Consider the following 24,845-nt stretch of genomic DNA (forward strand, 5'->3'; position numbering starts at 1 on the left):
TGCATGACAGAAAGTTTGATTTAATTATCAATGTGTCCACCTGCTGTTTGTTCAGTTTATTTTTATCCAAAATCCGTTTATGCTTTTTCTTTAGAACATCCGTTTGTGCTTTAACTTTTTTTAATCTTTTCTCCTTTTCTAGAGCTTTTAGCCACATTTCATGGTCTTCCTCAGTGGACGAAGATTGCTCACCAGTAACCAGTACAGCAATGTTAAAATTCTCCAGTACTAGTATTCTCAGCAAAATGTACCGACAGTAAATAACTATTATGTTAAATCTAGTATAAAAGGAAACAAACAGGAAAGTCAAAAGTCAAAAGAAAAAAAAATCAACCTTTTTTTTCTTCAATTCAAGTTTATTTTGTAGTGCAAATAATACAAAACATGTTCAGAATAAAATTAATACACATTAATCATAAAGAGCTTCTAAAATCGGACTACGCTGCCGTGGAAAAGAACCTAATCACATTTATTATTAAGTTGAGTCTGTACAGTACTTAAAGATCAGTTCACTGTGAACTTACATTCTGCTCCTGTTTCCTGTCTCCTGTCTCCTCAGTGCGTCGCCACCTTCACTGCACATCACTCTCGTCACCATGTCAACAGCTTTACCAAACTATCTAAAAAAACAGCCCTTTTTAAACAGAGTAGATGATTTAAACCACTTCACACTAAATCCACTTTTCTCTCCGAGTATATCTCATGTTTACACCGCTTGTAATTTAAAGTATTTTTTTTAAAACCAGGACTGCAACAAGTATTTTTATTTATTTATTAATAATTAATCTGCAGATTATAATCTAGATTTATCAATTCATAGTTTTGGTCTAAAATGGTGAAGAAATGTCCGTCACAGTTCCTCTAAACTGAGGCCTTTAAATGTCTCGTTTTATCTCAAAGATGTTCAGTTTAATATGAGCAGGACATCTCCACAACATCTGAGAGACAGAAATCTGCTTTCTCTGCCAACGTTACATGAAAGATTACTTGATTATCTAAATAGTTGTGGATCGACTGACCGACTGGGCGACAGTGACCGAATACAACCAGCGGCTCAAACGTCTGCAGCTCTGATGTGATCAATATTGATTGACTGGATCCATTTAAAAGAACGACAGGAGAGCGTCAGGGTCAAACGTATAAAGAAAGCTCCTATTTGCACAGGACGAGTATTACCAGAGTGACTCCTGGACGCCTCAGGGACGGCATGTCAACATTAACGCGTTACGTGCACAGTGTCCTTTCACAATAAACTTCCGGCTTCACAGAGTGAGAGTTAGGAAAAGAGTGCGGTTGATGTTAACTTGACTGACTAACGACTTAAAAGGAAAGTTGACATGGCAGATTTGCACGGGATTAAGATCACAGAAGACCTTCCTGGTGATACGAGTTCAGTGTCAATGGGGCTCGATTCACCTCAAATATGTGAGAAAAAAGAAACATGGCTTCTCTCAGAATGCTGAGATTCAAGGTTTTCACATTTGGAAGCGAGTGCTGAGCAGATCGGTGGAGTTTGTTTCCTGCAGGCTTCACCTCCTTCAGTTCGTCTACGGCACAGAAACAACCAGCAGGAGACAAACTCTGCTCCCTTTAGATTCACTGCAGCCGGATTATCAGGAATCCAGAGAGGCCGCTTAACCCCCCCCCCCCCCCCCCCCCAAAAAAACAACAAAAAGTACAAAATCACAGGATTAAAAAAAAAAAAAATTATTAAGGAATGAAATGTGGAAACAAAGAGCCGGAGAGACAAACAGGATCTTTCTCTCTCGTGCACCACAGATAGAAAAATGAAATCGTCCTCACTATAAAAATATGCTGTTAGCAACATTGAGGCTAAAGCTCTGCTCGTACAGACACAAAGTTTAAACGTCTCTACCACTGAAGCCCAGCGAACGTTTGAGGGGTTTTATTTTCAGGACACTAAAAGCTGCAAAAAACTAAACGGTCTCTGGAATATTCTTTAAATGCAGCTTGAAAAGAAAAATGACTCGACTGTCCACAAATGATCTCTCTGGTACGATTCAGTATTTCATCACTTCTGCAGAAATCAAACAGTATTAAAGTTAGACAATTAAAAAAAAATGTGTGAAATGTGAACCAACTTCTGAACTTTTGTTTCTGCTGATAAATGTCTTAATTTCCCAGCATGCACCTGTGTATGTGTGTGTGTGTGTGAGAAACTAAATCTTTTAATTGTAATCATTATATTAATCTTTAACTTCTCATCCGTTTTTCTTCTTTCAGTGAGAGAAATGATTCCATTAATTGTTCATTGAATCTGATGCTAACAGAAGAACTAGTGAGTTAGTTTAACTTTTAAGTGACTTCATTGTTCAGTTTGTTTGTAATCACATCAGCAGACATTTTTAAAGTTTAAAAAGGACCTGATCATGAAAATAAATTCAAATCATTTTCAATAAAAGTTCAGGTTTTGTCTTTAAAACGAACCAAACATTCTAAAAATGACATTAGTGAAGTTAAACTGCTGCTGCTTTAACCTTAAACTCCCTCACACACAGAGGGAGGATCAGCCACACGGCTTTTACTTTGAAAGGACTTTCCTTTTTTCTTCTTCCGTCCTCCTGAGGAGCACTGGTTCTCTTCTTCTCTCCCTTTTTAAATCCACCGCTTCCCGGTCCGTCAGTGGGCGGAGTCTGAGCCGGCGGCGCCCAGCTGGTGCCAGTCCACCCAGTGCTGACCCGGGACCAGCGTCTTCAGAGGGATGAAGGTCTCTCCCAGCAGGGTGTTCTCCCAGAAAGACCCGTCACCGAGGACCCGCAGGTGGATCACCCTCTGGTCCAGGTCCCCCCGGGGGATCCGCTCGTACACCAGCTGGAGGGTCGGGATGGGAGAGAGAGGAACAGACTGAAATATGTTTCTTTATTTAGCTGCATGAATATTAGCTTTCACACTAAAGGTTAGTAATCTTGAGAGACTAGCAAGACGGTACGGTATATTTTTAAAGCTTATCCAACTTTAAAACCCCCCCGGTGTTAACAACTCTTTTCCAATGAAAGCAACCCTCCCAAAATGATCATTATGAACATAAACAACAAACATGGCTGCTGTCGAGGTGAATTATCTTTATCTGTACTTCCTGTCTGTTACCATCTCGTTGTAGGTCGGGTTACAGGTGCGTCGAGCCGCCTTGGTCTTCCTCTTGCTGGTCTTCTGCGGGTCTGGGAGGAGGTACAGCTTCACGTAGGGGTCCGGGTCTGTGCCGTCCTGCAGGGGCTGCTGCGCGCACACACACACACGCTATTAATGCAACAGCCAATCAAAGCACCAGAGTAAGAAAACATGACTTTGAGCATTGTTATAATAACAAACAGTTCACAACGGTGAAGTCTTGACTGTGCGTCGTGTCACCAGACTGTTAACTAGCAACACGTCTGAATACACACACACACACACACACACACACTGACCAGGCCTCGAATGTGCATCACCATGATGAAGAGCTTGTCGTTCTTGTAGGAGATCGACAGTTTGACTTCGCCGAGCTCTTTGCCTGCAGCTGGAGACCACGTGAGCTCTGCAACACACACACATACACACACACAGATTAAACTTGCCAACAGGATACAAAGGAGTTAAAATGCAACATACACGTTAATGCAGCAGGAACATTAATCCAGAAACATCAGATGTAATAGTGAAACATGTTGCTGCACCATCAATACTTTGCAGGACTTTTACTTGTAGTGGAGTATTTTCACAGTGTGGTATTAGTATTTTTACTGCAGTAAAGGATCTGAATACTTCTTCCACAACTAGTATTTACCGACGCAGAGAAAACATGATTAACTCATGAGTGAAGACGCAGACATCTTGCCTCACAACATTCTCGTCTCTGTGCTGCACAGATGAAGTCCATCATTATCATCTTATCCACCAGAGTAACCAGAGACAGTGCAACCGTGTGTGTGTGTGTGTGTGTGTGTGTGTGTGTGTGTGTGTGTGTGTGTGTGTGTGTGTGTGTGTGTGTAGGTGTGTGTTACAGGGAGGTATGTGGGTGGACCAGTTGAACTTTAACTGGTTTTACCGTGATGAATCTGCTCCACAGTGCAGTAATCTAATGTTGCATCTACACTGACTCCATCTCACATGCAGGACTTGGTTAGTTTGTACCTGCTGGTTTGGTGGCCGTCGGTCCGGGTCTCTCGTCTCGGGGCAGCGGGTGGAAGAAGGTGTAGACGAGGTCGCACTGCAACACACAATTAATATTTAAAATTAAAACACGCGTCTACACAGCTCATCAAAAAGGCCCTGGACCCTCCACAGTCTATACGTTACATCTTCCCTGTTCAATAGATTACAGTAACTTCATACTGATCATTTTTTGCATATTCCTGCACTAAAATGTACAATTCGTCATTTAAAAAAAACTGAAATATTGTACGTATTTTTATTAATATTTCATATATTTTTTCTAGCCTGGTGCAGTGCTTGCTTTTATTTTTATCTTACAAAGTTTGTTGCAAAGCACCAAGACAAGTTTATAAAGCTGCTTCTGACACTAAAGAGGCTGTTTAATGTTAATTATACTGTCAGGATTCATTTGAAGTGATAAAAGATAATTATCAACCAGTTACAGGTCCGAAACATTTTACTAACATGTCATTCATGATCATAAACCGTGACCAGAATCATCTGATCTGTTAGTTTTATACTCATCAGTTAAAGTCATAAAACTGCTTCTGTCAGCGTTTAGTGACGAATAAAGTGAATAATTAAACACACATGAACCCGTCTGATGACACCGATGGTTCCTTTATACACAAGGAAGCAGAAAGTTAAAAATAAATGTGCTCCTCAATGATCGACACGACAGCGTTAATGTAAATATAATAAATTATTACAACAACACATTTAATGCAAAAATATAATTATTATATTAACACAACAAATGTAATGCAAACATAATATTTTTATAAAAAACAGTTTTTTGCAAATATAATAATATTTTAAGGTGAAGGATTCAAACTAAATTAAATTATAATAATAAGACAGATTTAATGCAAATATAATATAAAGTATCATAACTTTATATTTAGTTTGAGTGTGTGAGAGAAAAGACGGAGAGTGAAACGCCTTCGACTGCCAAGTTTCTAAAACTGGAAAGACCTGATACAGCACACACACACACACACACACACACACACACGCACACACACACACGCACACACAGAGACACACCCACAGAGACACACGTGTACAGGCCGATGCCTTTCCTCTCAGTCAGAACATTTCTCAGAAACCGCTGAGTGAAAATGAAACTTAAGATCTGAGCAGAAGGAACGAGACTCTGAGACACGCGAAGAAACACTAAACTGTAAATGTAAGAAAAGAGGTTATACATATATACACACACACTGTATATACATATATAAATAAATAGATATATAGAAATACATATATAAATAAATAAATAAATATAGAGCTGCATAGTTTAAAATAACAGCGTATCTTTTGGCGGGGGGGGGGGGGGGGGGGGTCGTAGTTTAAACATCACAGCTCTGGTCGTTGCAGACACACCTGGCTGAGATCTGCACTCTGCTGAGGGCACTTTTCTACTTTATTATTATTATTCTTCACACAGAATGTCAGAATGCGACTGACCTGAGCGACCTCCGGGGCGGCGTGGATCAGGTGCCACACGTAACCGTTTAGCTCGTCCTTCCTCCGGTCAGCCGTCGCCTCTCCACGGGAACGACTGATCACAAGGCGGCTCGGGAAACTGTGGGACCAAGAGGAGAGAAGACGGACAGTGACAAATAAAATCCTGATGACTTTAGTTTTTTTATTGTGTTTTTACTGTGTGTGTGTGTGTGTGTGTGCATGTACCTGGGTAGTTTGGATGAGGGGAAGATGAGTCTCAGTTTGCTGTGAAGTTCATGAAACTCTTCAAACGTCCTCTGAACCAGCAGCGCCTCCTGCTGACCCTCACGCTCCACCTTCACTACAAACGACTGACACACACACACACACACACACACACACACACACACACACACACACACACACACACACACACACACACACACACACACACACACACACACACACACACACACACACACACACACACACACACACACACACACACACACACACACACACACACACACACACACACACACACACACACACACACACACACACACACACACACACACACACACACACACACACACACCTTTTATACCTGTGAGGACCCTCACCTTCTTCAAATGTAGCCGTTGTTACAACATCTTAACAACAAATATCACAAAACTCATCAATAAATCATTATATTATTATGACATCAATGGCTCATCGATTTGTTCTTTTCTTTTCTCACTGTTAATATAAATAATTATTATTTTACTGTTTGATTATCTTATCTTATCATTTACATGTTTAACTTATTTTCTCACGTTTAGCACCGTGTTCTGTTCCTGTTTAATCGTTAAAAACGTTTACGGTTTTTAATCTCTAGCTACTACTATAATGTATTATATATATATATTATATATAATTTATATAATATATAAACTATATATAAAATATATAAATATAATAAGCCGCCCTGTGACTCACGTATGCCTTGCCGGTGCTGGCGGCCCTGATATGTCGGCAGATGTAGAGGTTCCTGATGAGGCCGTCGCTCTTCGCCGTGTGGACTCTGGGAGCGAAGGACAGCGTGGGCCGATCCTCGGAGGAGGCGAACTTCATCTGGGCCAGGTTGTGGATGAAGAAGTTGAGTTTGGTGGCGACGCTGCCCAGACTGGACTCTATCAGCCTGCACCGGTAGAGAGAGAGAGAGGACGGTTGAAGGACTATTGTGATGGTTTCTGGTTCTCTTTGTGCATTATAATCAATGTTTGCCAATAAAGTTGGACCAAAAGACGCTCCACTCCAGCAAGTATTTATAGCAGTTTATTTACTGCCTCATGTATGCGAGTGTCAGAACTGATAACCTAATTACAGTGAACATGTTGCTAAGTCTAGCGGTGGCTATCTCACCAGCTACCTTTAACTGTATTGTACATTCCTGAGCCATAATTATTCTTTAGATGTCCAAAAGTCAGATTCAGTTTTGACCAAATATGTAGTTTTTACTGCATCGAGGCTGTGTAGGGCAGGGCTACAGGTAATACACAATCATAGGTGTGTGTGTGTACCTGGTGAAGTACATGGTGGCGTCAGCCTCAGACTCGTGAGGTCTCAGCGCGTCGTAGACGTACTTCAGATCATCCAGATCAGACAGTTCAGGGATCCCACAGGACAACATCTGCACACAAACACACTTCAGCATTACATGTTGACAACGTGATTATCAGGTCCTGCAGTTACAGGAGCGTCTTTTTTCTACGATTTCTCGAGGTGTTTCTGTTATTCTGTCCACCCCTCCCCCTCCTGTGTCTGTGTGTGTGTGTGTGTGTGTGTGTGTGTGTGTGTGTGTGTGTGTGTGTATGTGTGTGTGTGTGTGTGGTACCCACCAGGCCCAGCAGGTTGAGGAACAGGTGTGCGTGTTTCCTGATCAGGTTGTACGCCTCGCAGCAGAGATCCACAAAGTCGTGGAAGCGGCTCGACGGTTTGTCTCCTCCGTTGATGACGTATGCCATGTCGGAGGTGAACACGAAGGGGGCACGGTCCCTGTGTCACACACACACACACACACACGTAAACAGTCACGTACAGGTAAACACTCACACACAGATCACAACAACACACCTGCACCGTGTCAGAGATATCACCTGTATTATTATTACTATGGGAGTAGTAGTATTATATACATACAATACATACTGTTCATGTACATTACATATTTTTTGTCTTTAGATCAATATAAATATTGATCGTAACGTATTGACCGTCATTAACTCGGAGACAAAAGTATTTCAACAGATCTCAAACCTTTATCATGACGAACTGTCCCATTTACCTCAACAATGATAAATAAAACCCAAACTAAAAGGAGAGAACTACGACTCCCAAGATGCATTTCACTAACAAACTCCTCTACCTGTAATCCAGTCTACTGTGACCGTGTCATGCATATGACATCACGACTCACCGTTTGATGTTCCCGAACATCTGTGCGTGTCCCAGGAACTTCCCGAAGTCGATGTGGAACATGTGGCCGCTGGTCTTCAGCATGATGTTGTCGTTGTGGCGGTCGCAGATTCCCAGGATGTAGGTCGCCACGCAGCAGCCGGCACACGAGAAGATGAAGTTCTCCACCGCCTGAACGCAAAGTCAGACTTTATTTATTATTATTTAATCGATTAGCAATCCATATAATAATAATTAAACTTCATAGGTGTACGAAAGCTGCAAAGACACTAAAACTTGAGCCTCAGGGCGAAATAACTGATCTGTAATGTGTATGAGTGAGTGTACAGGTGTGTGTGTGTGTGTGTGTGTGTGCGTGTGTGTCCAGGTGTGTGCACCTTGTCATACTGCTCATCAGTGGGGTTGTGTTTCTGCAGCCAGTCGGCCAGCGGTCGGTCTTTAAAGGACCCGGTGACTCCATGTTCCACCTGGATCTTCCTCAGAGTGTCAGCCTGAGGAATCATCTCCACCATACCTGAGAACAACACACCTGTCAATCATAGCTGAGAACAGGAAACAACACACCTGTCCTCCTGATATTCACCTGTTCTACAGCAATAAAAACCCTGTCCTCCTGCGATATACACCTGTCCTCCTGTGCGATATACACCTGTCCTCCTGTGCGATATACACCTGTCCTCCTGTGCGATATACACCTGTCCTCCTGTGCGATATACACCTGTCCTCCTGTGCGATATACACCTGTCCTCCTGTGCGATATACACCTGTCCTCCTGTATATGATACACCTGTCCTCCTGTATATGATACACCTGTCCTCCTGTATATGATACACCTGTCCTCCTGTATATGATACACCTGTCCTCCTGTATATGATACACCTGTCCTCCTGTATATGATACACCTGTCCTCCTGTATATGATACACCTGTCCTCCTGTATATGATACACCTGTCCTCCTGTATATGATACACCTGTCCTCCTGTATATGATACACCTGTCCTCCTGTATATGATACACCTGTCCTCCTGTATGATACACCTGTCCTCCTGTATGATACACCTGTCCTCCTGTATGATACACCTGTCCTCCTGTATATGATACACCTGTCCTCCTGTATATGATACACCTGTCCTCCTGTATGATACACCTGTCCTCCTGTATGATACACCTGTCCTCCTGTATGATACACCTGTCCTCCTGTATGATACACCTGTCCTCCTGTATGATACACCTGTCCTCCTGTATGATACACCTGTCCTCCTGTATGATACACCTGTCCTCCTGTATGATACACCTGTCCTTCTTGCACACACTTGGTGCATCCGTACCTCGTCCTCTGCCGGTGGAGAAACATTTGAAGATGACCATCCTCATGTCAAGACCCTCCTCGATCCAGATCTTGTTCATGATCCGGATCACCTGCAGAGTCAGCATATCCTGCCGTAGGTCGTCTCCTGACTGGACAGAGTCAGAGACATCAGCTGTCCACCTGAGCTAAGACTGTTTTAATCTCTTTAGACGTCGACAACTATTCAGTTTCAGGACATAAAACCACAGGTAAGAACAGGAGAGACGACTCACCTTGAAGATGACGTTGATGTTGTCTCCCACAGAGTCCAGGTTTTGGAAGGACAGTTTGAGAGGAACAGCGTTGGAGTTGAAGAAGGAACACGACTATAAAAAGACAGAAGAAGAGGAGAACTGAACACGATCACTGATTTAAAACCACATTTATGGTTCAAATAATTTAATTCAGTCATTTGTCCGTCAAACGTTTTGGTTCAGAAAGACAGAAATGTCAACAGCTGCTGGTCAGATCATCATGAAGTATCCTGATCTTATTCCTGCTCTCCAGAAGACGAACCCTTTAGATTTTAGACGCTGCAGAACTTGCCTGAGAATCATCATGTTTCTAACTTTCCTTCAGTGTCAAAGTAATCCAGTAATAGTTGTCTGCACATGCACATACTTACTTCAAACGGCTCATATTAATTAATAATTAATATTATTCAACATACTTTTTAATGGAGAACGTTTGACTGAATTTTACCTAAAAACAAAAAACGGGGCTTGTGTTGCAGCCCCCAAAAAGAATTATGGGAAATGTAGGTCTAAACTTCAGACCTACATTTCCCATAATTCTTTTTTAGACTCTAAAAATTGCAGCATGAATTTTCCACAAAAAAAATAAAGGTTTTATCTATGAGGTCCTAATATTCCTGGAATATCAATGCTTTCCTTATACATTCATATACTGATTTTTGTCCCTAGTTGAACACCTGAGGACATACAGACAAGCCCACCAGGTCAGACAGCGCCACCCTCAGGTTGAATGGAGGGTTGTCATCGTTTCATATGTTTTACAAACAGGGAAGCTGCAGGTATATGTGGTCATTTAACAAGCTATTGGAGACATTAACATGTTGACCTGATGAAACGTCAAAGGATAAACAAAGTCATTGCAGTTCATGAACATGAATGATGAACCACATTAATCCCAATCCATCCAACAGTGGTTGAGATGTTTCAGTCTGGACCAAAGTGGTGGACGGACAGACGGACAGACGGACAGACATTAGCCTCCATAGAGCCATTACACTAACAAGGGCTAAAAAAAACAAGGATAAAAGCAACATGAGACGGAGCTTTAGTTTTGTATAAAACACTGTCCTCCAGGTGCATTTGGTTGTTTATGGGAACATTTGAGGAAAAACATTAGACTTTAAATTAGCTCTGTGTGTGTGTGTGTGTGTGTGTGTGTCTTTCAGTACCTGGATGTTGATTCCTGTGACAAGCAGCGCCGGGTTCAGAGGAAGTCTGCAGTTGCTGTTCACTGAGAAGAACTGCTTCATCTCCTCCAGACCCTCCCTGAGCACACACTGTAACACACACACACACACACACACTTCTATAATAATAATAATAATAATAACAATAATGCTAATATAATTAATAACATGAGCTCGGTAACTGACAGACATTATGATGCGTCTGGTTGGTGGTGCCCTCTGCTGGACTGATACTAAATTGTTACATCATTGAAATTCAACATTAGTTCATAAAAAAGCCCCAAAATCACACATTCATGATTTGTGTGATATTGAATATATTTATTGACAAATTTTATATTTACCAATCAGAGACATTATGTGTGCAGAACATATTACACTTTACATCATAGAGAGTGATGTTTTTTTTTTTTTTTTACTTAACGACACAAGATTTATATATATATATATATATATATATATATATATATATATATATATATATATATATATATATATATATATATATATATATATTTTGTGTCCTCTCACCTGTCTGTTGGACGGCGAGGCATCTCTGACTTTGTGCGCCACGGTGGCGAGGACGGAGACGAGCCAGCACTGACGGTCAAACTCTTCTCGGAGACCTCGACCGACGCAGCAGAGCAGAGCGGCCAGAAGGTGCTGATACCGAGCGCTGAACTGACTGTCCTGCAGGTTGTCCTTCAGCAGCCTGAGAGACAAACAGGATTAAAACTGGTTTGACTAATCCTAACTCTAGATTTGTGATCTGACCAACAGGGATTTATATATATATATGCGACGTATAAAATGAATGATAAATCAAAATAATAAAATGATTGTTTCTGTGTGATCAGCTGACCAGAAGAGGTAGTGAGCGATGCGAATGTCCCCGATGGCTCTCCGTAGGAGGAACCGAACCAGAGAGCTGTCGAGGTAACACTCGTACTTCAGAGCCTGAGACACAGACAGAAAACAGTTATACTTGTAGATGTGTTACACTTTGTTCTCTCTGCAGCTGACAAAATAAAAGCTTCTCCCGTTAGCTGACACAATAAAAGCCTCTCCCGTTAGTTCTCATCTGACCTGGACGAGCTGAGGCAGGAAGTCCAGTAGCTCTGGATCTGAGATGGAGTCCATCCACTGAACAGCCGTCCTCCTCAGCTCCTGGTCCGGAAACCTGGAAAACACACACGATGATGTCACTCATGTTATCACGATGATGTCACTCGGGTGAGCGTCAGTGAGCGGGGGAAGCGGTGTACGTACGAGGCGTGGAGGAGTCCCAGGGCGTCCTGGTGACCCAGACAGGCCCACTGTCTCAGGAGGGCGTAGATGTCCGGCAGGCAGGCCCACTCCCAGCAGGGGGCGCTGGCCAGGACCAGAGGAAGAGCTGCACTCTCTGACTGACAGAAGGCCTTCTTCTCCCAAAGAAGACGCCTGTCCTCCACCGTCAACCTGCACACAAAGAGACACATGAGGACCTTCCATCTTCCTTCCTTAAATTACAGTTACATTCCATCAGATATCCTTGTGTGTGTGTGTGTGTGTGTGTGTGCGTGTGTTTGTCTCTGACCAGAAGACGGCCTTCTTGTGGAGGACGTCCTGCAGCTGGATCTGACTGATGGTGTCCAGTCTAGAGAAGTCGTACTGAGGACAGAAGTCTGCCGGAGGAGGAGTACTGAACAGGACCTCGAAAGACGAGGTGGGGAAGTCCACCTGAGAGACAGACAGAGAGAGAGAGAGAGAGACACAGGTAGAGAGAGAGACACAGAGACAAGATAAGAACTTGTGACCCTTTAAAATTAAATTTGTTTGTCTGTTTCTGGGTAACTAAACTGAATCAAATCCCTTGTATGTGTTCACATTTATGGATAATAAAGCTGATTCTGATTGATGAGGAGATTCAAGTTTCAAGTGTCCAAAAAAGACAAAGAAATGAATAAAAAGAAGAATATCTTGTGACCCTCCAGAGCCATAGAATAAATTATACAACATATATCATCTAAAACATGAGGAGTAAACTGAACTTAATGTGGAATACTGGTGGACTGTCCCTTTAAAACTGTGTGTGTGTGTGTGTGTGTGTGTGTGTGTGTGTGTGTGTGTGTGTGTGTGTTCTCCGACGTCGTTAATCAGGCAAAAACAAACAGATCCTGAATCAGTCGACTGCACTGAAACAAAGAGCCAGAGATGTGTGTGTGTGTGTGTGTGTGTTATACTGACCTAGATGTGTGTGTGTGTGTGTGTGTGCGTGTGTTATACTGACCTAGATGTGTGTATGTCTATGTCTATGTGTGTGTGTGTGTGTGCGCGCGTGTAGTCATTCTGTTCAGTTAAAGTAAATGACAAAGCTGAGTTTTGTAGTTTGCCAGCAGGTGGAGCCGATTAAGATACTTAACATCCATTAATACAAATAGAAATTATAGAAAAAGATGCTGCAGAACATCATGTTTTTAATTTTCATGGTTTTAGTGTATTAACTTACTGAATTTTGCTGAAACTGTTAATCAAACAGGGTGTTTTTGCTCCACTTTGACCATGTGATGCTGGTACTCTGCAGCTATTTGTTTAAAAATGTTTAATATCCGCAGGTCATCTGGACTGAACTCGTCGACATGAGGACTTTGAATGTGGACTCTAGTGGAGCGGATCACGTCTCACCTGCAGGATGACGCTGTCCGGCTGGCTGAAGTTGGGCGAGCTCGTCCGGGCGTTTCCCGTCCTGCCCGGAGCCGAAGGCCACAGACCGAGTAACTTCCTGCCACATGTCAGGACGCTGCACACACACACACACACACACACACACACACAGGTCAGTCCACACACACTTCGTGCTGAGGAGGAAACTACATCATAAAGGTCGGAGGAACTGATGTAACTCTCTATTCAGATAGAGGACAGGACGTGGTGAACGTGGAGGTCGTCAACATAACAAACCGCCTCGAACTAGTCGGAGGTGATGACTTCCTGTGTCGGGGCGTCATGTGACTCACTGTCTGAAGTTGAAGAGCGGCATGGTGACCCAGCCCAGAGCCTCGATGCTGCGCCGCTGCCTGCCCTTGTCCTCGGCTCCTCCGGGGGGCGGCAGAGAGCTGGCGTACAGAGTCACCGTCAACTGAGACTCTCTGGGCAGCTGGTTGATCTGCACTGGGAAACACACCCTGCATGGAGGGAAGGAGGGGTGTAACACGGTGTTCATCTAAACCAGGCGCCAAACGTGCATTCTCTCTAATGTCCACCAGGGGGCGACTCCTCTGGTTGTATAGAAGTCTATGAGAAAATGACTCTACTTCTCTCTTGATTTATTACCTCAGTAAACATTGTAAACATGAGTTTATGGTCTCAATCTCTAGTTTCAAGTCTTCTTCAATACAGCATGATGTTCATTTAGTACATTATGGTCCATTTAGAGTCACACAGACCATAAAGCAGGGGATGCTTTAGGGGCGGGGCTACCTTGTGATTGACAGGTGTTTCAATTTGTTAGTTATTTGTAACATTTTGGTGGCTAAAAAATCTCAATGTCCATTCAGTGTTCGGTTGCACTTAGCTCCACCCTCTGGTGTCACTTCTGGTTGCAAAAAAACAAGATGGCGACATCCAAAATGCCAAACTTGAGGCTTCAAAACATCAGTCCATCAACCGATAGGTGGCGTCACGGTGACTACATCACCTTCTTACATAAAGTCTTTGATCCACACCTGAAGAACTCATTTCTATTTTACTGGAGATCCAAACTTTTGGCCATGTAGTGCCATTAATGTAAGTTGTTGTTGTATCATTAACTACACCTGAACACTGTTCTGTGTGTGCAGGTGTGTGCGGGTGAGGCTGTGGTGTGGTACGTACCTCTGGTCCCACACCACCAGGTGGAACAGGTATTTGCTGACCGACTGTTTGCTGGTGTGCTGCGGCGCGCAGAGCTCTGCCCCTCCGTGAGTCAGAGAGCAGGATAGGAAGAAACCCTCGTAACTGTTCCAATCAGAGAGCGGGACGGGGACATGATGTCATGACGATGTCATGATGATGATGTCAGAGACGTACAAATCACAACGTGATGAATCTGTTTCCAGATCGGCATGAAAACAGCAAACAGGCGGCGCAACATCTTACACTTTTAAATTATTTTGTTAAGTCAAGTTTCACCAAAATATATTATAATATAAATAAAATATATATAAACACTTTCCACTGATTCCCCAGACGAGGACAACAGTAAAAGGTTTTAAACCGCTGAGATAGTCTCTAACAAAATGTTATATTATTATATTATAAATAATTTGTTTTCGTTTTTATATCAAATCTTAATGTAAAAAAGTAACTAAAGCGGATAAATAAATTTGCCAGTAAATATTGTACTTTTTATTGCACTACATTTATTTGACACGTGTTGTTACTATTTATGTTAAAAACCTGATATATTTATATGATATGATGCAGTACTTTACTAGTAATGTACCCAGCAGTACAAAGAGTATCAAAAACTGGCTTCACTTTGAAGAACTTCAATATAAAAATGCTCTTACGTGTTTTAGTAAGTGATAAAAAAGAACATAATATTCTATGATAACACTTTGATTTGAGTATTTTTACTTTTCATACTTAAAGTACATTTTGCTGATAATACTTCTGTACTTTTACTTTCAGTAACATTTTAGTTTCAGAACTTTTACATGTAATGAAGTATTTTTAGACTGTGGTATTTTTACTTCTACTGCAGTAAAGGATCCAAGTACAAGTAGTGGAAATATTCACAAAAACCTCAAAGTTGTACTTAAGTACAATACTTGAGTAAATGTCCTCAGTTAAATTCCACCACACGCACACACACGCACACACACAGATGGCGTGTGATGCTGACAGCCAGGTGTCGGCCGGCCCTGCCTCCTCTCAGATGTCAAAGGTCAGCTCTGGTTCCCAGGCAGTCAGCCCTTTGTCCCGGCAGAGAGAGAGAGAGAGAGTGTGTGTGTGTGTGTGTGTGTGTGTGTGTGTGTGTGTGTGTGTGTGTTAGTGGGGGAGGGGCAGCAGCTCTCAGCTGAGCTTCCTTTGTTTCAGGACACACACACACACACACACAGTGTGCTGAATCATCAGTGTTGCTTGTTCACACTACAGCTCGTTGCTGCCGTCCATCCGTCTAAAGCTTTGTTTATAGTCGCGCGTGGCACCGTAGCTCGGACGGCGCCCGCGCTACGATAAAGGCGTTTATGCTCAATATGCAGTTTGTTGCATTATTCTCCGAAACACCAGAGGGCGTACAGACAAAATAAACTGAAGAATCAAGAAGAGTGTAACTCAGAGATATGAACACAGACTGTACGTGTAACCGGCTAAAAGCCATAAAAACAACCTCCACAATAGAGAGGAGGGATTTTAGTTTTCTGTAAACTCATATCTCATATTCATAAACTACTTTATATGATCTCTGTAAAGAAAGAAGTCAAGTATTACGTGCATTGTAAACAATGGTTGAATATCCTGTAAACTATTTAATTTGGATGCAAAATTATTTATATTTATTTATCTTGTTTCTTTTCATAAAGGATTGTCCAATGTGTCCTACTTTAAAGGAGATAAGAAAGGAAGCACTGAAGCACCTTTCCTTAGATTTGAGAGGATTTGACGAGCTCTCATCAGATACTTTCGGGTCATTTTTAACCTCGTTAGGAACCTTCTGAAGCAGGTGTTTGTGTCTGTGTGTTTTGCGTTTGTTTCGTCGTACCTGGCGGCCCAGGTGATGGGGATGCGGTGGGCGGCGTGCACGTTGAAGGAGAGCACGTTGGTGACGAGGCCGGCCTCCTGCACCGGCGCCGTGCAGCAGCGACTCTGAGCCGTCGTGTGGAAGTTGGCGTTGAACGTGCTGCAGTACAGATCCACCAGATCCAAGATGGCCGCCGTCAACTTCTCCACCACTTTCTCTGTGAAACGAGGTCAGAAACAGGATTGGAACATCTGAATTCACCTCAGAGGTGCTGTCCTGAACTTTCATTGTTTAGTCATGAGTATTTCTTAATGTAGAGAATTATGCAGGAAGAGGAAGTACTACTTAAAACTACCACAAGGAACTTTTATTCTGTGTTGATTTTGGCGGTCCCTGTGGACTAAAGTGGTCGTGTTTCCGAACAGCCTGTGCCGTTGATGATGTTGGGACGTACCTCTGTTCTCTCTGACAGTGAGCACTGACGCATCCTGGGAGGACAGACGGGAAGAGAAGACACCATGAAGAGAACAACATGTGAACGTCTGTTTTCATGAATGAAACTGTCTGTCTGTCTGTCACCTTGAGGACTTTGGGCTGCAGACGACAGGGGCATGCTGGGAGCTGGCTGAGGGCGGAGGTCACATCGGGCGTCTCCACGGCAGCTAACGAGTTGCAGAGCGCCTTCACCGATTGGACGAGACGCTCCACGTGCAGCGGCAGCTCCGCCTTCAGAGACAAACGGGAGAGAAGACGAAGAAGAAATGTGGTTTGATTTGGTCCATGTAAACAATTGAATTTGGGTTCTGAAGAGTCTGTCTTTGAGAGGAATTATTTTAGTTTTGAAAGCTGGAAAAGGAAGACAGTTTGGTAAGTGAGGACACATTGTGAAGGGGGAGACCATTTTGGAACGCGAGGACATTTTGGAGAGAGAGCTGTTACCTCTGACAGCAGGAAGGACTCGGCTTCATTATGAAAAGTATCCAGCAGAAGAGTCAGAGCCTCCCTGTTCACAGAGAAAAATAGGGAAATTAACCTTAAAAGAAGCTTAAAAATGGATAGAAATACAAACAAAATGTATACTACTTTATAATTTAATCAATTACAGTATCAGGACATTTAAAAATGGAGCCAATATTCATCATGATTAATACTAATCATTAAGGTAGAGGCTCCGCCCCTCACCTGGTGACAGTCTGTTTGATTGGACGCTCCTGCAGCAGGATGTTGTGGTTCATGGTGGACAACGTCTCATCGTCTCCTTTCTGTTGTCAAAAGGTTAAAAATTATTATTAATCTGCATTTCTCTCTTAATGATCCACGTTCTGTCCTGCACCAGACTCCTGTTTGAAAACCTATAAATCTGTGTGTGTGTGTGTGTGTGTGTGTGTGTGTGTGTGTGAGTCCAGACCGTGCGGGACAGCTCCGTGTTGATGGAGCATCTCTTGGTGAGCACCAGTCGGACGTCCCAGTCGAACTTCAGACACTGTTGAACAAACTCCAGACCGGCCAGAGTCTGAGAGCTGACAGACAGACAGACAGACGGAGAGACAGACAGACAGTGAGAGAGACAGATGGACAGAGAGAGACAGAAAGAAAGTATAAAAACAAAAACAAACTCTTGTGGTCTTGTACCGCGGTTAAATGTAAAGAATTAAAGTACATCATTTATTAGTTGTTTTTTTATATCTAATCAGGTTTTTTTCCTTCTTTTTCAAATACACATTTAATTTATAATTCAAATTAGGAAGTAACATAATCAAATAAAAAAAAGGATAGGCTGTCTTACAAAGGGGGTCTTGTAAAAGTGTTTAAGAGTGAATTACTTAAAGTACTTTTTTATTATTCATTTTTAAATGCTTCACAAACAGGAGATCTCTCTTTGTGTAAATAATATTTTGACACTAGAATCTAATTGTTTTTACATGCGTGTCAAAGAGGTCACTCTCTTCTACGGCACTTTAATCACTAATATAACATCTGTATTTATAATGTGCAACATGGAAAATGTCTGTAAAACAACTCTGAGTTATACTATTAATAATTCTGCAGAGAGACAGACAGTTATTGTTTCACTGCAGGAAGTTCAGTCATCCTCTCGCAGCTGCAGCTTATCGGACTGAAGCACACTTCCACTGAAGCACACTTCCACTGACCACACACACACACACACACACACACACACACACACACACACACACACACACACACACACACACACACACACACACACACACACACACACACACACACACACACACACACACACACACACACACACACACACACACACACACACACACACACACACACACACACACACACACACACGACGTAAGCACAGCTGTGTGTGTGTGCGCGTGGTCTGTCTGGTGGGTGAACATTAGTGTAGCTGGTCTACCAGCAGCCACAGCTCAGCTGCACTCTGTTATTACGAGAGTCAGAGTCTGAACCACAGATCAGTTTTACTGCAGCAGGCTGTGATGTCTGTCAGACAGCAGCTCAACTGTTACTATCGTTGGTTTTTATTATTATCATCGTTGTAAAGTTATATGAAGTATTTAATCTGAGGGGTTTTCCACCAGAGTCACATGATGAGAAACCACGACAACAACCGCCCGACGTCAACAACAGTCACTTAGATAATAAATGTATAATAATAACAGTAAGAAGACTGATGAATGTTCTTACTTGTTGAGGAACTCGTCGTGTCCACACACCTTCAGCAGGTAGTCGTCCACGTCCATGTGATCCAGATCGTCCTGAGCGTAACACAGAGTCTGATAGATGAGCAGGTCCACCGTGGACGAACCTTAGAGAGACAGAGTCAGAGACAGAGAGACATAGATTTAAACAGACAGAGAGGTATAGACACAGAAATTCAGGGAGACAATTAGTTAGAGAGACAAAGAGGCAGAGAGACAGATTTAGAGACAGAGTCAGAGACACAGAAAACATCAGAGAGAGTCAGAGAGTCAGGGAGAGACAGAGATTTAAAGAGACAGAGAGGCAATGAGACAGATTTAGAGACAGAGTCAGAGAGACGTAGATTTTATGAGACAGAGAGACAATGAGTCAGCGACACAGAGAGACAGTCTTTTATTTTGAAATCAGTCACATCCTGTCCTACCATCACAGGTAAAGGTGAGTGGCTCTCTGAAGTGCTCACTGATGACCGTGACCTTCACGCTGACCCCCAGACCCTGATGCAGCTCCTCCAGACCGACGGACGGAGACCAGACGAAGCCGCCGTTCTTCGAGCTGTCGCTGTGCGGGTACGCCGACCGTAAGCTGTAGAAATAAACTGTCAGTACTGCAGTACTACAGATACGTCTGGGCTAGTATTATCAGCTTTATGTAGTTAAAGTATGAATAGTTAAAGTACACAAGTATTATCAGCTTGTGTGTGTGTGTGTGTGTCACTCACACGTCGAGCATGTGACAGAAAGCTGCCACCTCCTCGTCTCTCTCCTCAGACACCTGGAACAGTTCGTATCCAAACCCGTTCATCCTGGAGCCCAGAGACACCTGTCAATCACACACACATCGATCGTCAGTGAAACTTTATTTACACTGTAATGGTTAACAGTAACCTTTTTCTTTTTACAGTGTAACCGCCGGGTCTTACCGGGTCTGCAGAGACGCGCCGTTGGTTCTTGTTGCTCTTGGGAACCGGTACATACGTCCTGGGCGGGACTTGAGGGGGGAGGGTCTTACTCCGAGCGACGGGCTTCCCCGATTGGTCCCCGTTGGCCCGCCGACCTCGGGGCCCCTGGCGGCTCCCGTTAAGTCGGGACAGCGAGTCGTTGATGTTGTCGTAGTTCAGCTCTCCTGAACTCACTTTGGGCGGATCCACGTCGGGCGTGAACAGGTTCACGTCGCGGGGCGCGGGGGACGCTCGAGGGGGCAGGAAGGGGTTATCTGACCCCGACGACGTGGGTACGGGGTTTCTTGGGGGGAGGGCGGGGGGGACATCGTCCGGAAGAGAGGGGAAGAAGCCCTTAGAAAGAAGTCCCGACCCGGATCCAAGAGAGTCCCCGGGGCTGGAACCGGGGAAGTCCCTGAACTTGCTGACCTCCGGACTGTCCAGGATGTACGGGGACTCTTTGAAGAAGCCTCCCTGAGGAGGCAGCGCCCTGGTGGGCATGGAGTACGGAGACTGTGACCCTCCAGGCTGGTTCAGGGAGGGGTCGGAACCAGAGAGGCCCCTCAGCAGGCCTCCTCCTGCGGGGGCAGGAACAGGCTGGCTGGGGGTGGGTCGCGGTCGTTCGATGGTGGGATTGGGGGTCTTGGAGCGGGTCGGCATTCTGGAGCCGGTCTGGCTGGGTTCTGTGGTTCCGCTCTTGTCCTGCTTGAGCCTGGAGAGGGCGTCGTACTCCATCTGAAGGGCCTCGGCCAGGACCAGGTCCTTCTGACTGAGACCCAGAGCCTCCAGACAGCCCCAGCCCGCCTCGCCGCTCTCCTTCTGGGTCTGAGCCGCCGACATGATGCCCGATCTGCTGCTAGAGGAACCAGCAAGGACACATGGAGCTGCTGAGGATCAGTTGAGGACAGAGAGGAGATTATATTATATTATGATAAACTAATACAGGCTCAACTCGTAGCTCATTGTTCTCTATTCTGTCTCCTTTAATTCAACAATGTGTGAAGGATAGACTTCATTTTATATATATATATATATATATATATATATATATATATATATATATATATATATATATATATATATATATATATATATATATATATATATATATATATATATTTTGATTTGTCATAATGACTTTCAGGATAAACTTAAAATAAACTTTAAAATAATTCCAGATGGTTCCAATGGTCACATGATGATGATGATGATGATGAAGTGTTCATTAATGAACCACACAGGGAGTAAATAAATATTGATTTCTTTATTGGACGACTTTAAATCTTTAATCTGATCAAATCGCCGGCTTATACACTTCAAATGTGACCAGAGCATCCTGGTATACTACATTTAACATACGTATTGTACGTATACTTAATCTAGTACGGGTATTAGACCGCTCGCTTCCTCCACATGTCGGCAGTAGTAGAATTATAAAATGCATAATTTTAACTGCACAACAGCTGCTAGTAAAGACAACCAGGTCAGCGACGCCCAGTAATCCGTTATCCATGTTGAATTAACCTGGTAGGACACGTCGCGACTGCTAAGAACCAATCAAGTAGTGAACTGGGCGTCTAAGGTTTCCGTTTCCTCCCTTCAACACTACAACGCAACCCGGAGGTTTAGCGTATTCAAACGTCTCCGTTTTAGGGGTTCTACAACGCCAGGGTAACGCTCGGCCTAAACGTAGCTAAAATATAAATATATGTTTTAAAACGAAAAATGCACGAGTGTGGATGTATCCAGAGACCTACAAACCTGCAGCCGAGTGTGAAAGGGAGGAAGGAAACAAGACAAACACAATGAGGAGGAAGGGAAGGAAAGGAAGAGGAAGTGAGGCTGTGAGGAGGCGAAACCAGCTGAGACCTGATCAGGACTCATTGGAGAGGGGTTGTTCAGAACTTTATGTGACCCTCCAGAACAAACGTCCTAACGAGGTCGATGTAGATCAAATGTTCAGCAGCGTTTTCTTTGCCTCTATAAGCTCCACTACACCGATATCGGATCAGTACTCATTAGTAGTACTCATTAATACTCTGCATCGGTCTGTGAATTACTGCTTAGCTGTAATATTAATGCCACAATAAAATGGCCTGCTTCACATCAGCAGACTGCTGTCTGATGGTCTGGTTCATCCATCTCCGTTTCAAACCCCAGGGAGGGGGGGGGGGGGGGGACGGGGGGGGGGACGGGGGGGGGACGGACGGATGATGGGGGAGGGATGTCTTGTTGTAGCCCCCCCCCCCCCCCCCCGATATAGACACCACGAACCAGCTGTGTCCCACTTCCACTGGTCCGTGGGGCTGCACCTCTAATGTCTAAAGGAAGCTTCAGATTGGCATCATATTTTTTTGATGTCATCGGAAAAAAACAAAATAAAGCGATTCATCGGATTAAAGGAATTCGTTTTTTTAATCAACTTGTATCAATAAATATAACTCGTCAGCGTGCGCGGCCAGTGGGAGAGCAGCAGTTCAAAGATCACTTTTATTTCCGATCTATTTATTAATTTATTCATAAACAGATTTACATAATGATCCAGCTGTTCTCACATCTTGACACACCTAAAACAGACCGTAATATTTAAAACAGCCCTTTAACAAATTCATAATGCGACTCCTGTAACTCTCACAACGACCAGGCCGTCGCCATCTTGGCTTTTTGCAACCAGTAAACAGGAAGTGACCATATCTGGACTGAGGAGGAGTGACGTAGAGACGCTGTATACGTCTCTGGTAGAGACCTGTCAATCACTGTGTAGCCCCGCCCTAAAGCATCCCCTGCTTTATGGTCTGTTTGACTCTAAATGGACCATAAGTTACTAAATGAACATCATGCTGTATTGAAGAAGACTTGAAACTAGAGATTGAGACCATAAACTCATGTTTACAATGTTTACTGAGGTAATAAATCAAGAGAGAAGTAGAGTCATTTTCTCATAGACTTCTATACAACCAGAGGAGTCGCCCCCTGGTGGACACTAGAGAGAATGCAGGTTAAACACTTCACACAGCTCGATCTAGAGACACAAAACCTGTCTGTCTCTCTCTCTCTCTCTGAGATTTGGTGAATTCAGCTGCATTAAAACACGGTGAGGTGATCACAGACACAGCGTCTGTCTCTCTGCTCACCTGTCTGTCTGTCTGTGTGACTTTTCTCTCCACCTTCCAGTGTGGGACGCTCAGAACCAATAGAAACACTTTGTGACGACACACCTGTGATGGTGAAGCCTCAAACAGGAAGTGACAGACGACCTGATTTTAATGTTATTGTTAAAAGTCTGTCAGTGATTTAGTGGCGTATTTATTACCACGCCCCCTTGCGATGACATCACCACAACAACGTTTTGAAGCATGTTTTCCTCCATTAAGGTTTTTTAATCTTTAAAAACTAACTCATCTCATTCTTTAAGTGTCTCCCTATAACACCTGAAGGACAGCAGGGAGAGAAAATCCACCTGTCCTGGGGGGGCGGGGTTAAGACAGGTGTATATAACGTCATAACAACAACCGAAACGTCATTGCACTTGTTATGACCGATTGTTGTGTGTCGTTGAGCCTTATTTTACTTGTGTGTGTGTCCGAGCATCTCTGTGACAGCTGCAGCAGCTGCATCGCCTCCAACCAGACTCCATTCAAAGAACCGAGTATTTAAACGTGGCCTTCTCCACCCGCAGACTGCCACGGAGGGCGGTGGTGAACAAACCCGGACCAACTTCTGAATGTTTAAACCACAATATAGAGCAATAACATGCATTATGTGTGCGCCGAATTCACCTGTAGGTCATGAAGACTTGCAAAAAGCCCAAAGTCGTGTTCGAAAAACGACCAAAGCCCCACAAACAAGCGGGATTGTTTTTAATTGTCGGTTTTTTAAATGAGATTTGGTTTTCTGACCTTTCTTTACAAAAGAAACGCAGTCCCTACGGCAAGAGATATGCGTCAGATTGTGACTTAAAATCACAGCTAACGTACGCTAGCATCGTCCCCAGGTGTGGGGGGGAAAACCCTTACCTGAGTCTCGCGCTACGGTCGCGAGGAGCGGGCGGTGGTTGCCATTTTAAAGCTGTTTACTTTCCTGGCAAAAAAATGAATACAATCCCATCAAGCCCCCTTTAAGTGTGGAGTCGCTGTCGGTGTATCCAGATTAACAGCCGGTTGTTCCAACACATTCAGCCGGTAGAACCGGATCACCGGCCCCGCTGTGTGAGCCTCTGTTTACGGGTTAAACACTGTACGAGGCTCCGATGTCTCCACTGAACCCCCGGTCTGTAGCGAGCTGATCGGCTGTGCGTCAGCCTCTCTTCAGCAGCTGCTCCGAACGCAGCGGCGTCAAGTTACACACCAACACCCTGTTAACAACACGGGACACTTCCGGTCACATTTTCAAAATATTTGTTTTTCTCTGCTCTCGCCCCCCACCCCCTTTTTTATTAAATTTATTTTTGTTTGTGTATGTATATAAATATATATACATATATTATTATTATTTATTATTTATTATTTATTATTTATTATTTATTATTTATTATTTATTATTTATTATTTATTATTTATTATTTATTATTTATTATTTATTATTTTCTATTTATTATTTATGTGTAGATTGAAATGTGCCCCATATTATTATTAACTAACCTCATTAA

At 43.4% G+C, this 24,845-nt stretch overlaps 1 protein-coding gene and 1 long non-coding RNA gene across 6 annotated transcripts; one reads left to right on the forward strand and one right to left on the reverse strand.

Moving 5' to 3' along the window:
• Positions 1-349: 349 nt before the first annotated feature.
• Positions 350-24,513, reverse strand: pik3c2b (phosphatidylinositol-4-phosphate 3-kinase, catalytic subunit type 2 beta). Of its 5 annotated transcripts, none has more exons than XM_076096153.1 (33): positions 24,214-24,513; positions 20,180-21,053; positions 19,979-20,079; positions 19,682-19,842; positions 19,243-19,363; positions 17,963-18,074; positions 17,737-17,816; positions 17,494-17,557; positions 17,134-17,280; positions 17,009-17,042; positions 16,576-16,771; positions 14,703-14,825; positions 13,847-14,014; positions 13,515-13,629; positions 12,427-12,569; positions 12,120-12,308; positions 11,937-12,030; positions 11,713-11,807; positions 11,382-11,562; positions 10,833-10,940; positions 9,643-9,735; positions 9,390-9,519; positions 8,439-8,575; positions 8,063-8,232; positions 7,485-7,641; positions 7,167-7,276; positions 6,583-6,784; positions 5,848-5,972; positions 5,623-5,740; positions 4,132-4,207; positions 3,429-3,535; positions 3,109-3,258; positions 350-2,832 (listed from the first exon to the last, which is right to left on the reverse strand). In XM_076096153.1, exons 2-33 carry the CDS (start codon positions 21,035-21,037, stop codon positions 2,641-2,643), a joined length of 4,857 nt encoding a protein of 1,618 aa, XP_075952268.1. In that variant the 5' UTR covers positions 21,038-21,053; positions 24,214-24,513; the 3' UTR covers positions 350-2,640. The 5 variants fall into 5 exon arrangements, with proteins under 5 accessions (XP_075952268.1, XP_075952267.1, XP_075952270.1 ...); XM_076096152.1 differs by having other exon boundaries at positions 20,180-21,081; XM_076096155.1 differs by having other exon boundaries at positions 3,109-3,234; positions 20,180-21,084.
• LOC142954875 (uncharacterized) lies at positions 5,177-6,305 on the forward strand. Its single transcript, XR_012955763.1, has 2 exons — positions 5,177-5,341; positions 5,603-6,305. It is a non-coding gene; the product is annotated as an uncharacterized LOC142954875 (long non-coding RNA).
• Positions 24,514-24,845: the final 332 nt, after the last annotated feature.

Source organism: Anarhichas minor, unplaced genomic scaffold (assembly GCF_050575085.1).
Source record: "Anarhichas minor isolate MPS153535 unplaced genomic scaffold, ASM5057508v1 ptg000021l, whole genome shotgun sequence".
Taxonomy (NCBI): domain Eukaryota; kingdom Metazoa; phylum Chordata; class Actinopteri; order Perciformes; family Anarhichadidae; genus Anarhichas; species Anarhichas minor.

Excerpts from the sequence above, each read along its gene's own strand:
- pik3c2b (XM_076096153.1), bottom strand. The coding sequence starts at position 21,037 with ATGTCGGCGGCTCAGACCCAGAAGGAGAGCGGCGAGGCGGGCTGGGGC. Across the intron at positions 16,772-17,008 it reads CACTGTCAGAGAGAACAGAG|AGAAAGTGGTGGAGAAGTTG; the intron begins GTACGTCCCAAC and ends CTCGTTTCACAG. Across the intron at positions 2,833-3,108 it reads ACCCGACCTACAACGAGATG|CTGGTGTACGAGCGGATCCC; the intron begins GTAACAGACAGG and ends CCGACCCTCCAG.